This window comes from Aulonocara stuartgranti (genome assembly GCF_965226115.1).
Source record: "Aulonocara stuartgranti genome assembly, chromosome: 15".
Classification (NCBI taxonomy): Eukaryota; Metazoa; Chordata; class Actinopteri; order Cichliformes; family Cichlidae; genus Aulonocara; species Aulonocara stuartgranti.
In genome coordinates, this window is record NC_138951.1 from 17,636,047 (window position 1) to 17,653,012 (window position 16,966).

The following is a 16,966-nucleotide window of genomic DNA, read 5'->3' on the forward strand; positions in this document are numbered from 1 at the left end:
TCTGGGTAAAAATATCTTGTTGTTGATGCCAGAGATCAGAGGGGAACAGGCAAACTGCTTCAAGTTAAAAGGAAAGCAACAGTAACTCAACAGGAAACTGAGACAACGATTACCACAAGCTCTCTAACTGGACTATAGAAGATTGTAAAAACATTGCCTGGTCTGATGAGTCTTGATTTCCGCTGTGATGTTCAGATCGCAGGGTCAGAATTTGCTAAAAATGATATGAAAGCATGGCTCCATCAAGCCTGGGTTTAGGCATTTGCTGGTTGTGCAATGGTGTGGGAGATATGGACTCCCCTTTATGACCACAGTGTAGTCATTTTCTGATCGCAAAGCTCAAACCATCTCAAACTAGTTTCTTGAACATGATAATGAGTTCACTGTACTCTGATGACCTTCACAGTCTCCAGATGTAAACATTTAGACCCACTGGACACCTGGAGCCTAATGAAGCCTGGGGCTAAGCGACAGGCTGCACTCTGGAAAGGTCACCAGTACATCACAAGGCTAATAGAGAGAGACAGAAAGCCATTCACACTCATAGCTCCTGGATATGGCTGACATGAAAAGGAATGTTGAATAGGTAAGAAAAATAATACGAAGATGTTTTCATATAAATTGTGGCAACTGGGATAAGCTCCACCAGGATAAGCAGTTAAGAAAATGGACGACTGGACTTTCCAGTACAGAAATCTGTAACAACCCAAAGGACATTCTTTGCAGTCATTACTATGGTAAATATTCTTATCTGGATACTTCAGTGCTGCCAAATTGTCATTGTCTAAAATGTAGCCCCGGGAAATGCTCTTTTTCATCAGTATAAAGGTAAAAGATGCTACAGTTTCTAAAAAGCTTGAATTCCATGAGGTTATTTATTGTATGAACCCACCGGGCTTTGATCACACTGTGCAGTTTTGGGGTTTTTTAATCAGCTTCGTTGACGCACATTCCAGCGCACTCACACATCCATCCACACAGAAACACATTCTTCCCTAAATTGATACCAGAATCATCCAAATGTTTGAAGTTCCATGGTCTGTTAGCCACGGTCATTCAGCACGCCAGTGGGACCAATTAAGCCTGTTGATAATGATATTTTGTGTTAGACATCAGCGGAGTAAGCTCTCTGCTTGCATGTGTATATACTGAAATACTCAAAGTCATGGCACCAACTGAGGGTTGGCTCCAGAGCTGGATGGTTTCAGTTCAGTAGTTATCCAAGTGTTCATCAGCTCATGTGGCAATAATAATTACAGGGCACTTTTTGACCAAAACAAAGATGGTTGCTCAAGCAACACAACACAAACCATAAAATGTTTCCCTGGAAGCTAAATGCTTCACTGGATGTGTTCACCAATCAGTTGGTGAAATAATGAAAGTTCAAGTATTAACCAGTGTCACGCAGGTCATGTGTAACCCAAAAGGCTTAATGTGAGTTGCAGATGACAAATTCATCCGACCTTTCTGACCTGGTTTTCTATTACAAATTACAAATTGTAAATTTAAAACACATTTCCCAGAATGCCTGAGTATGATGTTTCACTGGTATAGTATTTCTCTCGCTTTCACTCTCTGTTACCTCTCATTGTCAGGAGTTCTGAAGGATGAGGTCATTGCTTTCTTACTGTTGTGTTACATACAGCAGATGTCCTGCATGCCTTGTCTAATGTCAGCCCACCACTCAGAGGAGCCAGATCTTTGCTTTGGTTCTTTCAAAGGACTTCTTTAAAGAATTTAAGCACAGCAGTGTTTAATTTGGTTGCTATATTTGTCTTACCAGCCACTGGGGGCACAATATGGGTAGGAAGGACAGTAAGTGGAGGAACTGGTAAAGGGATGACGTAGTGTTTGGAGATGGTGGTACTAACAAAAAGACAGGAGGCAGAACTGGAGGAAGATGCTAAGACTTTGGGGGGAATGACCGGGAGCAACAAATTTAGAGCGACAAGGCTTAGGTGGTTTATCCATGTGTAGAGGAAAGATGGAAGAAATACTGGACAAAGAATTTTGAAGATGGCGCTGGGAGAGTAAGGTGGAGGCCAATGAGCCCCGATGTTGACCCCTAGAAGGCAGCTAGAAGAATGTGCTATCCTGAATACATCACCTGCAACAGAGTTCAGAACACTTCATTCGCTACACCTTGCAAGTACCAAGTTGGATGGAGTTAAAATACTCAGACCAGCGCATTTGGCACCAAGAACCATGCCACTTTCAAAACTCTTAAATTAACTTTTTACCCAATTCTAATGCTCAGTTTGAACTTCAGTAGGTCATCTCCAGCGTGTGTACATGCTGAGCCGCTGCTATGTGATTGGTTGATTAGATATTGTTACGGATTCAAATATTGGGGATGGTGTTACATTCTGGGAGGCTGTGGGAATGTGTGGGCGTGGTGTTGTCTTCTCCCTCTCCTCCTCTTTCGTTCTGGCCCCTCCCCTTGTCTCTCTCTGCCCCTGCCTTCTCCTTTAGGTCACACCTGCTGCTCATCTGCTCTCGTTACAACCAATTACCCTCAGGGGTGATATAAGCTGGAGAAGAGCAGTGTGGAAGAGGAGGGAGAGGTTTCTGGTGGATTTCCTCTGTGCTGGTCAGAGTGTGCTACTGGCTTAGGTGTGGAACAGCCTGCTGTGTGTGACCAGCCTTCTGGTGTGTGGCTCTTTGTGAGTAGTGCTTAACTGAGCAGTGATTGCCCATGAGTGACGGCGGCCTTCACTAGTTTGTGTGGCCTGCCTGGATATTGTTTGCTAGCAGCGTTGCTGTCTCTTTCTGTTGAAGCCTTATTGTTGCTTTCTTTGTTGAAGTGGTCATTACCACTTTGGGTTGACCTCCCTGATTTCTCGTTAAAGCAGCGGTGCTGTCTCCTTTTGTTGTTGCCATTTATATGATTATTGAGGTGTTTGCCTACAATAAAGATCTATTTTATATTAAATACCTCTGCCTGGCGTTCTTTTCATTCCACCTGGATCTAACTGTTACTGTCCCCCACCCTCATCGCCTAGCTTTTAAGTGGGGACGTAACAGATGGATACAAGAGGAAAACCACAATAACAAGACTGGTCCGGCCAGGTTGAGTCAAAAGATGATTTTAATGATGACACGCGTGGGAGATGGACACCGTACGCAGACAGCATCAGATCTCAAAATGGTGGAGCATTGATCAAACTCTTATAGCCTCTAGTGGCCCCCACCTTATCATAAAAGCCTAAACATTCACATGCTTTCTCTCACACAGCGCCTAAGCTACGACCTTGGCTCCCTGTTTATCTGCTCCTGCTGAGATGGGGCAGAAAACTCCAGTATGTTCTGTTCTCTTCTAATCAGACAAATAAGGCGATGACTTTCTGCGAACAGTATTTCTTATAACTCAGCAGTATAATGCATCATAAAACAATATCATTCATTCACAATAAATCAGCAGTCTAATGTAATGCAAATCAGTTTAACAAATGCAATAGTTATCACCTTCTTCTAATCCAGGAGAATAATGCAAACTAAAACTACATAATTCACAATCTTTAATTAGGGGTATAACATGGCATAAAATAATATTATAATCCAACAATATTGTGTTGAACTTGAGCTTAGATAAAATAGTGCATGTTTTTAAAGACTGTTTATCAAAACTGCTCTTCCTGTCAATATATTCTCATCTCATTAGAATTGTGTGCCTATTTGCGTAATAACCAGCTCTGGCTTGTAACTTCACAGATTAAATAGCTTAAATATAAGACTATTTAACATGTTTATATTTAATATAAACAGGTTAAAAAGAAATAAATGCCAAATGTGTGTTGTCATCTGAATTTTTCTATTATTTCAAGGTCAAGATGTAAAATATTTTAAGTTGGAAATGTAACCACGAGTGTGCTAATGATGTTTGGAAAGCATTAAACAATCCAGTCAAGTACCCTCACTGTAAGTCTTCAAACTTTAAGTCCTGGGAGGAGGAGACCTTATAAGAATGGAGTTTGTGCCACCTAGTGTAGCAACTTTACTTTTACACTTTGTCACAAAAAAGCATGGGAATTTAGTATACTGTGTGTTTATTGCTGTTTCTAATCTATGAATTTTAGTTACATACAGTTGTATTTTTCCAACTACAACTCCTGCCTGACCAAAGAGCTTTACACCAGTTTGATCAAACCACTCAACTGCTGTGACTCTAAGAGGACACGGATGCCTCTATGAACAACTTTACTAAGGAGTGTCGAACAGGTTAGTCTGTACTTGCGTTACACTGATCTAAACCACACAATTTAAGCTGCAGAGCTGTTTAAAGACTAACATCTAACTAACACTGCCGATCACAGCTCTGCAGAGACATGACTGCAGCTGACGCACAACAAAAGAATTTGTGTTTTACCCGCTGTGTTTGTGTGTCTTTGTGCGTGTCCATGAGATTTACTGGAACATCCGTGCCCTGAGATGACACAAGCCCTTGTAAGTTGTTTGTTAGGAGGATTAATTGTGTTTAAAGACACTAGGACTGTAACTACATTTGTATTTGACGTGCATTCATGAGCAGATTCTTCTGTTTTAACTTTCCTACATTCCTGGGTCATATGTTTCAAATTTCCATAATCTCACACTTCTCACACTCTCACACTTATGGAAAGCAGGTGCAGAATGACTAGTGTCAAAACAATCTCGGTGACCTCTGAGTTTTTTAACTAGAGTTTGTATTACATTGCTCTCCTGGGACAAACATGCAAGTGCAAAACATCAGCTGTAGATCAGCAAATACATGCAGCTCTGTTTTTCAGTTTTGGGAGCTTTTGTTTTTTAGAATTATCTATTTTTAAGATAACACTTAGTCCTTGAATTTATCTGAAAACTCACTGTCATCAGCAAAACAGGAGCCTACTCCAGCCTTGTTGGGTCTTTGTGTTAAGTGAAGCTTTAAAAAATAGAACGATAACCCCCGGTAACATTCTTACATTACACTAGTATTTTCTGTCTTATAGAAATAAACAAAGCTTTTCAAGTCTTTTCAACTCAGCCCAAATTCATTTAGCAAAATCAACCACATTATATATTTACAGAAGATCAGCACAAACGTCATTTTTTTCTGAATTCATTCATTCCTCATTCATTCTTATTAGTAACATCAGGAATCCTGTTTCTTTAAACAGTGTAAATCCTTTTGAACTGCATCTGTTACAGAGAAAGTACTGCAGAAGAATCGTGTGATTATGACTAAACACAAACACTGTATATACAATGATACAGCAAACTAATTTAGCCCAAATATTACATTGTGTACTTTTATATTTATACTTATATAATAGTATATCCATTAGGAAGCTTACATCCTCAGTAGTTTATTACAGGCAGTTATTGTTGGTTGTTATGAAACAGTGTTTTTCCAGTGTGGTTTGGTAAAATGCCAATAAAGAAACGTTTTAAATACTGAGTCACTGTCAGGATGAGTCAAATGTTTCTGTGTCTGCTCACCACCTCTGAGAGGTGCCAATAAATGACAAAAAACTTCTGGAAAAGTCTTCTCACTGATGTCAAGTCAGAAGCAATTGAACGCAACCATGACAGGAAACATTTTTTTAATGTCAAAATAAAAGTCTGCTTTCCGTAATTTGTGGAAGAAGCATGTGGGGGGAAAAGTACATCAAATTTATGAATGAATCTGAATTTAATTTAAATAGCGCGTTAGTGAACACAATAACATATAATCAGTTATAAAATATTAATTGAAGACTATCTTGAGCATGTGTGTTACATCTTACAAAAAAGGTATTCTACACAAAAAAAACTCAACATAATTAATTGGCCTGATTTTTATTTTATTTTAGGGCCCTCGTTCATTCTGGGATGTACCACGTTAAAGGTGTAGGAGTCTCATATTGTTATTACTGTTGTATTAGTTTTAATACAAATACATATTATATGAAGGTCTATATATATGTGTGTGTGAAAAGTTTTTGTTATTAATTTTATGTTACAGCCCAAAAATATTATCTTCTTACTAAATGCGTCATTTTAAAAATATCAGTTTGTTTTAATTGTTCTTTTTTGTTATTGTTGCTGTTCAATAATTTATTTATTATTTTGTTCTTTTTTGCCTTTTTTTCTAATCAGCAGAGCAGATGTCAGTGCCAGCTATTGAAATGTTGTGCTTTTATATTTTGTAGTGTTGTTACATGATCTTAATCTTCTAGTTTTGGAGGTTTCTGACAGGCACTGTTCAGACTTATTCAGATGATTCAGTTTTTAAAAGAAGGAAACACGTTTGGCAAGTCTATCCATATTTGTTGTTAAAGGTTTACAAGAGGTAAGTAGAATTACTGAACTGCAATTCCTAAACTGGAACTGAGCAATTTGCATGAAAATATTTTCGTTTTGTTTTCTAAAGGTTTATTTTGAAGCGTATTACAGGAAGTTGGTGTTCACATTGCGGTACTTTTGAGAGCTGGATGCGGCGGCAGCAGGATGCTCGGTCAGTGAATCACATGTCTGCACCGTCCCCGTTATCCGCTGGTATAAATAAGAGCAGCAGCGAGCCTGGGGCAGCTTCGGACGAGCTGGAGTCTCAGGAAACAAACAGAGGTGAGTCAGAGGAGCTTTGCTTTTTGCAGGTCGGTGTTTTTGTGTGCAGACTGTGGTGGTTACATTTTTATATAAGCTATAACATATTTAAACAAAACAGAACAGACCTCGTTTGCATTTTTGCAGGTTTTGCAGATAAAACGTCAGACTGTAAAAATCACTTCTAACTTATTAATTAAAACCATGTCGTGTTATTCCCTTTCATGCGGTCGTGCTGACTGAAGGTGATTGCTGTTTAAATTGCTTACTCATGGGTGTGACCTCCATCTCTGGATCAAAACAACTGGATTAGGGGGTATGACGTCCCGCTGTGGTTTACTTCAATAACACGCTTCAGCATTTTACGCAGTGCTTGGTGCGTAAATAATAATAAAAACGTGAAACTAAATTATAAATCTGTAATCACATGCATGTTTGCAGGTTTTAAAATGTTAAACTATTAAAGCATTGCTGGATCTTTATCATTATTGTTACATTTTCTGGTTTATAAATAGAAATAGCCCTGACTCCTGCATGCCTATAGGACAGTTAAGTCCTATGGGTGAAGAAGTCCCCAAACACTTTAAATAATGAGGCCAGTGTCCCATTTTTGACAGATTAGTCCATTTTTTTCTTCTTATTTAAGCACCGGGAAAGTCATTAATGGGGGGACAGAAGCAAAAGGAGCAAATCCATCAGGCAAGATATTTTAGAAATACCTGGGTAATTTCACTGTCACTGTAACACTAGTTTAATAAAGAAATAGTAGAATAAAATGAAAGAAATTTAATTAAATCATTGCACAATATTAAACATTTTAAGTGAAATGTGCGAATAGTTGTGCAGCAGTATACTGTAGGGCAACAAGGTCATAAATACAAAGTTATGGTAGTGTAAGCTATTTTAGAGTATAAAGTGTAATTTGTATGAGATAAATGTTACAATAACAAAATGCAAAAAACAAAATTAGCAAGACATTTTGTATTTTTCTGATTTTATAAACATAAACTACAACATCAGACAAACACATTTGTTGTGTTCCCGATGCTTAAAGTGGCCGAGGTTTGCTTTAAAAATGAACAAAATTACTCTTCAGCAGCCAAGATCTCATTTCTCAGTACTAAATGTCTTTTAATAGTAATCTAAGTGTCAAATAAAATATTTACAATGGTAAATAAATACTTCCAGAAAATAAAGGTGACATGTGGGAGACTGAGCAGATGTTGATGTCATACTGGTAATGCTGAACTTTCTAGAGGAACATCTGGAGAGGAGGAGTGTTGGTATTTCAGTTGTGTAACCAGGATACTTGCAGTTGTTGTTCAGCAAATAACACAACTGGGCCCGTGCATTGTTAATACTTTTCATTTGCCTAACTTTCTCTCCATCTCTCTCTCACACTGTTTTTTCTGTGCTTTTCATGTCAGCATTGCTCATTCTTTCCCCTCACTGAATGTCTGGCCTTACTCATTCGTTTTTTCTCTCATTACAAAAGGCTGGATTGGAAATAGTGTTTACAAACCTTCTAATTCCGGGCATGCTCTAATTAAGCAAGACGTTTAGTATTATGTGGATGATGACCTCACTGTGTTTGCTGTATGTTTAAAAACGCAGAAAGTTCATATAAGCAGCAGAAAGTGGGACATTTTATCTGCTCCCAGGTGGACGTCCAGTCCAGCCCTGCTGGATTTAGAACATCTGATGACATTTTGCAGTTTTTGAAGGACTGAAAAAAATATCCAGGAAGGTTACATCAGCGCTGATTTAAGACTATACTGTGTACTGTAACAAGAACACAGACAATGGACACAAAAAATCTAAATTGAAACTCTTTTAAGATGGCATAAACCTTTTCTGATTAGTAATTATTAATTCGCTGTGGGCATTTAATCATATAGTGCAAGCAGACCCAAAAAGTTTCCAAAGATAGAGAGCTTTCATACTGATTCTGGGGAAGAGTGTGTAAGCTGATCTGCAGGTCATCTTAAATATTCTTATTTGACTGAACCCATGCAGAGTCAGGGGTATGAATGGCCCTCTTTCAGTGGGATGATTGAATACATTCAGTAGGAGAGGGTTGAATAAATAAAGGGAACAGGAAATATAAACATCAACTACCAAACAATGAAAAAGTTCTTGACGGTTTTTGGGATGTTGCAGCAGATTTGTATGCATACTGTACTCTGCTTGTTTCCATAGAAACAGGAGGAGATTGTGGGCGAGCGACTGCAAACAAAAACACACTGTAGAAGATGAGCAAGACGCTCCTAAGACCTGTGCTTTTATACTGGGTGTGCAAACGCTTTGCTTCACCTGAAGTACCTGGTGCTTGCAGTGTGTCTGCATGAAGACACACTCATTAAGAACAGAACTAGAGGGGTAAATGCGTCGTTGGCTGAATCTTAATTCCAGCAGTTTAGAAGAAAGAAAAAGATGTTCATCTTGTCTCAACATGACAGATTTGCCCATTCACAAATCTTGTGGAAGACATTGGCAATCCTCTACATCAGTGATTTTCTTGATTTTTGGAAACCAACGAATCCCTCTTTAAATGTTTTCACTATACTTTCCTATTAAACAATGTCTGCTTTTTATGTGATCAGTTAGCTCTTTAAGCCTGAAAGCATCTGTGTAGCTACCCTTTTGCTCAATCAAAACTCTAAATCAGGGTGAAGAGCTTCATAAGAGTCTTGAAAAATTCTTAGTCGTAATTCTGCCAAATCTGATCCACAGCAAAAGCTACGTCCGGTTTAATCACCATAGAAATGGGCAGCCTTTCCACTGTGTGCGCCAAGTTCTGCAAACAAAACAAAAATAGCCTTTAAAAAAAAGTCTTCTAAGTAGATTTTTTCCTTTCTGTTATGTTTTGTGTCAAGTAAGCATGCGCATTATCTAATGGTGTGTAAGTGTGTAATTTTGGTTATTATGGATGGTTAAACACTGAGCTAATCCTGATAAAGACTAATCTCCAGAAGGCTCCAGAAAAACAGCAAAATGAATCAGCAAAGTTCAGCTAGACTGCTGCATGTGGCCATGTGTTTTTAGAGAAAATAAGGATTATTGCTGACTGCAGAAATAATCAGCAGAGATTAGACTCCCACATGGGAGAGATTATTTATGCTGCTTGGGGAAAAGCTGCACAGAGAGGAGAGAAGCCTGGTCCAACTGACTGGTGAACTTCTCTGTCTTTGTCCGTCTCATGTCAGCGTGAGTGGGGGGTCATACACCACAGACATCCTCTGCTGAATATGTCATTGTTGGGTGAACGGGCAGCTGACCAAGCACACGTCAGAGAAGAAATGGGTAAATAGAGAAAGAGCCTGCTGTTCTATTATATAATGCCTCTGAAAGGCACTTTGGTCATTGCCGCAGGAGAACGCTGATCTGAACTCAAAACATCCTTTAATGATTGAAACTGGGGACGAATAAGATGTTCATCAGTTTGAATTATTTAGTGTTATTGATTGGTTATTTTTAGCTGTTGCCATGTAAGGGCACAAAACCGCTGAGCAAACGTGATGATTTTTTACTGCGTAGCTCCCCACCTGCTTTTTCTCCAGCTTCCATCGCCCTCTGGTGGAGATAAGGAGTCTGTGCAATGACATTTTTCACAGTCCAGAGTCAGTTTGGACTGAAACTGTGTTTGATTTACATTCCAGGTCTTTGGCATCATATTCACATCATTACCTGCTGGCCCTGCAAGAGTCAGAGAGGATGCTAATGATGATGATGATGATGAAGAGGAAAGGCTCGAAAGAGTCTTTGACCTTGGTGGCTCTTCTGGTGGCCTCAGCCAGCTGTATCCTTCCTCCGACAAAAGAAGATCTTAACCGTAAGTTTGCAGGGTGTGGAAAAAAGGGTTTAAAGGGCCAGTTCACACAAAAGGATTGATCTGATGACGTTAACAACTTGGTAGTTACGGAAGTAATGTTAGGGTTATCTAGATAAATAGCTTTTAATAGGGCAACAGATTTCTTTTCATGGTATTCCACTAATAGGAATCTTCCATTAGTGCTATAAACCTAAAGATATTGAAGATGATGTCATTTTTTTCAAGCATATTTGTTAAAGTTGAGTCAAAGAGCAGCATAAAAGATTAAAAAAATAGTTAAAGGAAATATATAAACAAAAAAGGTGTTAACAATAACCAATAAAAGGCCCCTCAATTAGGCCTGGATATTTAGTATTCATGCAGATCTCCTTGTCTGTCAAATTTCTGTGATTTGTGCAATGCCAAGAGCTTGTAATATGCATGCATTACTGTTATGGAGGTCCGTGTTGTGTCTAGACACAGGGTAGTTGATATTCTATCTGCATGAGCACATTTGTGGTCTGTTAGTCTGCCCTTCAAATGTCTTTTGGTTCCTCCAGGGTGATAAAATACTCTGCAGCTGGGACTCTACAGACTCTGGAGTCTGTGGATGACAGACAGGGTGCTGAGGTTAATTTAATGACTAAATTCTAAATTCATTATTAAAAGATAATGCATAAATGTCCAGGTCTGTGTTACATTTGTGCTGTGATTCTACATACCGGACCGCTTAGGATATGTAGAATAAAATAATCGCCTGAGCAGAAGTTGACAGTGAGCAGAACAAACAGAACAGACGTCATGTAATATCAGTAACATTCAAGGCCATTTTATGGAAGTTAACATTTTCTGCGTGTTGTTTGTGGTTTACAGAGATTTCCATTCAGGGAGAAAAGTATCTGGACAGACAAATTGAAAATGCCATCAATGGAGTGAAGGAAATGAAGAGTGTGATGCAGAAATCTTCAGAGGAGCACAAGAGGTTTTTGGATGATCTGGAGAAAACCGAGCAGAAGAAAGAGGTAGCACTAATATTAAGCACTATATGTTTTAACAGTATCTTTGTTGGCGATGCTCTAGGGGAATAAGTGAAGTAAAGATGTCTAGTGATTTGGGTTTTTTGGGCCACAACACACAGAAAAGTAATTTTTTAATGTTCCAGAGGTTTAGACTTTGTTTTTAAATGTTTAACAGCGAGAAAGTGTTCTCTTTTTTTCACTTAAATCTGTCCGTGCTGCAGATAAGAACATATTTCCTGAGAGAATTTACTCTAAACTGACGATTCTCACATTTAACACAAAAGGACGAGATAATTATTACCAAAGATGGGGCCAGAATAAAGTTGGATGTTTTAATGTATAGGAAGCGATGCGTACAGCTCAGGAGATGGAGGCCAAGCTGGAGAAGGAGGAGGAGGTTTGTAACGAGACCATGAAGGCTCTGTGGGAGGAGTGCAAGCCTTGTCTGAAGAACACCTGTGTGAAATACTACTCTCGAACCTGCAGCAGCGGATCTGGACTGGTGGGACGTCAGGTCAGACACTAAAGGAGATACAACACTATGCATATTTCATCCTTTCGCCTTCATCATTCTTCTTCTCTCCCCTGAAATATTAAGCCATGAAAGACATTTTAAGTTTGATTCAAAATGATACCTGCTCCTTCGGTCTGCAGCTGGAGGAGGTTCTGAATAGAACATCTCCTTTCTCCATCTGGATCAATGGAGAGAAGATCGACATCCTGGAGCAAGAAGGACAACGGCAGAACAGAGAGTTCAAGAACCTGGAGGAAAAATACACAGAGATGGCCGACGGCGTGGACAACATATTCACAGATAGCATGAAGGTACAGTTTACCTTTGCTTGTTTATGTGCAGAATAAATCTTTAAGCACCACTTCCTCTTTGAACAAGTATACAGCAAACACACTCACTCACTACATCAGTACCAGCATCAGCTCGGTCTCTGTATTTGTTGTTTTCAGGTGGCCGATTATGTGCACTACAGCCCTCCTGTGATCTATTTGCCTAACTTCCTGTCGCCGTACGCTCGCCGCGGCAGAAGCATCCGCTCTCTGTTCCACGATCCTTTCCACGGCTTCCAGAACTTGTTCTCCCCTATGATGGGAATGAGCCGGAACTTCTTCAGTTCCATGGGCTCCATGATGGACATGGACAGTGACACTGTTCCCAATGAGGGTCGGTTTTTCTGTCAGGTTCAATGTTTTTATTCAGAAACTATCCAGAGAGCTATCGGCTGCAGAATCACACATGCTGTAAACTCAAAAACCCCTCGTTTTAATGAAAGTAATGTGTGCTGAGAGCTTTTAAGTCTAACTACAGACTGTCTATAAAATGTGGACGTCGCTTGTGGACCCTTAAGTTGCATTCTTTGTAATGACCAGCAGGGGGGGTTCAACTCATCTGGTTGCAAAAGGTAGTCAGGGTATATAGAAGCCTTTAGTGACTATATATCCACCATTTACTTGATCTTTGATCTCAGTGAACAGGTTCGTGATCAGACTATAGTCTCAAGTAATAGCTTGAGACCATAAACATAAAATTGTATTAATGACATTAGAGTACCGTTTGGTCTGTGATTTTAGCATGTTGTTAGGCGTTTTTTGTCAAAATGATGATATAATTGAAAATGTATAATTAAGGTTTTGTGGCTATAACTTAGATGTAATATATAACCTGTGCAGCTGTAAACGGCATTGCTGCATTGGCTGATAAATAACTTACTAGGTAATAATTGGTTTAGCTTAAATAAAAAGCAAATCTCCTCTGGTTTCTGTGGAGTCACATGACCAATAGTGACGTTCAGACAAGAAAAATTTAATTCGTGTGCAGAGGCACATCACTGTTGGGTTTTATTTTCACATGAAACGTTCATAACGCGCGTTTGTGTCATTCACACAGATGGTAACGTAAATGAGGACGTGATCATCACCAAACCTTACGGTAACGGCAGGATGACCTGCAGAGAGATCCGTCGCAACTCAGCCGGCTGCTTCAAGTTCCGCGACGAGTGTCAGAAGTGCAAAGAAATCCAGCACATTGGTAAGATGGTGTCTCGTTCATTGACTAAAACCTTTTATTCCCCCTGTTAACATGGATACAGGAGTAAAAATAGTTAAGATGGAGCATATGGGAAATATTACCAAAATAAATTAAAACATCATCCTTCATTATTTTAAAAAAAAATTATATAAGAAGCCATTTAACAGCTATGAGGGCCTCTTCAAACTGCCTTTCATCCAAATTCGACTGGCAGGAAGCCAGGTTCTGAGACCTGAATAATGATCCAGGGATGTCTTGATTAGAGCAGCACAATTAATATTTATAGAGAGTGTAATTTAATCATGTGATCTCTTCCTTTGTGTCGATGATGCTATTGTTACTCTTCCATTAAACGGCAGGACAGAACTGGGCTCTGACACAAAAGCATCTATTTATAGACTCTTGGAAAATACAAAGAGCTTTGTTTTGTTTTTGCGCTCAGAGGGATCCATCAGCTAGTTGATTTGAACTAGCTATAAATTATAGTTTCAATTTTAAACAATGAAAAGCAGCTGGAACTCTTTGTTTCCCTGTTTTTCATTTTTAAATCAGTGGCATAATATCAAGGCTCTATGTACGGTTGTCCTAACTAAAATACTCCGGTCTGGACAGAAGTAACGGTCTGCAGTGTCTCTTATTCTTGTAATTCAGGTGTTTTTCAGTCCCATTGCTACATTGTATAAAGTAAAACAGTTAGTCATGCAGTCTGTGAATGAACGGCTCATTCTAAAGACCTCATTCAATGGAGTGTGGTGCTATTATTGGATGCCACTACTGCAACAAATCAGTTCGGGAAATGACTTTGCATTATTACCACCTACAGTTGATCATGGGAAATCTGGGGGGAAAGTGGAAGAGTTTAGGAACCAAAGCAACTCAGCCACAAAGTTATAGAACAGGGTCGCTAATTGCTGAGGCAAATAAGGCAGAGCTCCAATCCTCCTCTGGCATCAATATCAGCACATAAACTGTGCACCCGGAGCTTCGTAGCATGAATTTCCATGACCAAGCAGCTCCTTTAGGTGTTTGTCTATGTGGCGTATCTGAGATTGAGACCAACAAAACTTGAATGTACAGATGTAGGATCGCAGAGGATGAATAACCGTGACCTGTTAAGGAGTTTTACCACAACCAGCAGGTTGAACTTTTTGCCTTATGTTGAAATATGGTAGTAACTGTTGCAAAAGTGAGGGTAAGAAACGTCATGTAGCTCAATTGTTTGGACAAAATTAGCTACATGTATTTCAAACATTTAAAAGAATAAAGAATATATGGGCATTCAGCAAAAAAAAAAAAAAAAAAAAAAAAATCCGATGCATTATTGTCTGAATATAAGTAACTCAAATTTATGCTCAAAAAGAAGCAGGAAGACATAAACTACCCCTCTTTCCTGTCTAATAAATGATAGCAATATTCATCCAACTTACCAGTGACCTACCACTGGCCCATATGCACATGCAAGTGCATTCATACCTACACATTATGTGCAGTCTTGCATATATATAATAGTCACAGCTGCTAAATATCAGCGGGTCTGCTTGCCTATAGCATAACTGCAGACTATTCTGAAATTGAAACATGTATGTGTGACAACGCTTTGGAGTTAATGCCTTAGAGATGACTCACTCCCCATCTTGTGTGTAGTACTTGTGAGGATAAGTTTGCCTTTCTTCCTCAATTACAGCAAGCAGAGTAGTATTTTATTTCATTGTTTACTTTACTTTTAAAGGACTTTTTGGAAAGTAGTAGGTAGAAACAGATGTGCCAAACTAGGAGACCGCATTAGTGGTTGAATTTAAAAAAAAAGAAGAGGGGGTGGGGTCAGCATTTATCTAATTGATTTAAGCCTGATGTAGCAGTTAAGTGATTTTCCAACTTTACTCAAGCTCCACGATGATGTTTTTCCCTCACAGACTGCTCTGGGAAGAAACCTCTGGAGGGCCCCCTGAAGGAAGAGCTGGAGGAGGCTCTGGCCTTGGCCGAGCGTTTCACCCAGCAGTACAACTCCCTCCTGAAGAGGTTCGAAGAGCAGATGCTCAACACCTCCTCCATCTTGGATTTGTTCAACCGTCAGTTTGGCTGGGTGTCTTCTCTCGCGAACAACACCAGCGACGGCATCTTCAGTGTTCAGGCGGTAAGCACTGTTGCTTCATTTGACCTTAATTTAAAATATGCAATATTATGGTTGTAATTTGTTATCTAGATATCGTTATGCTTTTCAACACTTCTATTTTTAATCACCTGAAAAACTTGTGTTAGGTGTCTAAGTACCGGTATCTGCCCACAGCTATTACAAGACAAAGAAAAACACCAAATCCTGCAAAATTATCCAACTTCTGAAAGATCCAGAAACGATTTTTCTCTTTATCATCAGTCATTTTAATCATTTGTTTCAGCTGCAACTTACAGAAACCCCCTGAAAAGCTAAAACCCCCACCTCCTTATGCTACAGGTGATGTGCAAGGACTCCGAGAAGAAGGTTGATGGGGAGGAGGAGCCTGGAGAAACCAAAGTGAGCGTGAAGCTCTTCGACTCACCATCCATGAACTTCACCGTGCCGAGCGAAATCCCCTGGAACGACCCCAAGTTCTCTGAGGTGGTAGCTCAGGAAGCTCTGGATCGCTACAAGGAAACCAGTGTGTGAGTGTCAGAGAGGACTGCAGCAGGCTGAAAATCATCAATTAAAGGATTATTTAAAAATGTTAGGAAGAGGACTAGGATTCAAAAAGATTGATTTTATTCATTTCCTTTTTCCTAACCCAGCACTGCTACTTTGACTTGTTGTGACATTGATTTAATGCCCTCCGTGACAGTTAACAGCTTGTGGATAACAGTTCACAGATCAGTGATAGATTCTGATCTCCATCTCTGTTGTTTCTTCTTCCACAGTGTCGTCAAATAAGCTGGATTTACTCCTGAACCTGCATCGTCTTCTGACCACAGAATGTTCTGGATTCATCATCAAAACACACCTGAAACCCTGACGCTAACCCAATGTTCCTCTTCAAGTCCTGCCTTTGCAAACGACACAGTTTAACCTCAGAGGTTTATATTGTTACATTAGTCCTGCTGTAAGAGAAGATATTTAGTAGATAACAGCTCCGCTCATGTGTATAGTACTTCCAACAAACGCACTTGTATTACAGGCAACATGGGGGGGGGCACTAGGCGACGTTTTTTTGTGCAGTTTTATTTTTGTGGAATTTGAAATGTATTCTTTTTGCATTCAGCCGCAGTCACACGTGATTAAAAAGATGGTACAATCTTTAATGGAAAAACAAAGTTTTGAATGGTTGCAAAGATTTGAAGAAAACTGGAGCACTGAAGTAACTTTAATGGCTTGATCATTACTTTTGCAGAGCTCAGATACTTCCTGTATAGAGTTGATGAAAGCGATTTATTGGCTTTAATTAAAATCGTCGACCAAAGCTGGGAAGTTCAGGATTGCTTTGAGCCGCTCAGTAAAACAACCTAGAAATGAAGCAATATGTAGAAACTGAATAAAACCTGCTCTAACCTATTCCACTTCCCTGTCTACTCTTATTCTGAGTT

At 39.4% G+C, this 16,966-nt stretch overlaps 1 protein-coding gene across 1 annotated transcript; it reads left to right on the forward strand.

Moving 5' to 3' along the window:
* Window positions 1-6,435: 6,435 nt before the first annotated feature.
* clu (clusterin) lies at window positions 6,436-16,934 on the forward strand. Its single transcript, XM_082504658.1, has 10 exons — window positions 6,436-6,564; window positions 10,203-10,375; window positions 11,228-11,376; window positions 11,717-11,887; window positions 12,028-12,198; window positions 12,337-12,550; window positions 13,274-13,414; window positions 15,328-15,548; window positions 15,867-16,054; window positions 16,304-16,934. Exons 2-10 carry the CDS (start codon window positions 10,258-10,260, stop codon window positions 16,314-16,316), a joined length of 1,386 nt encoding a protein of 461 aa, XP_082360784.1. The 5' UTR covers window positions 6,436-6,564; window positions 10,203-10,257; the 3' UTR covers window positions 16,317-16,934.
* Window positions 16,935-16,966: the final 32 nt, after the last annotated feature.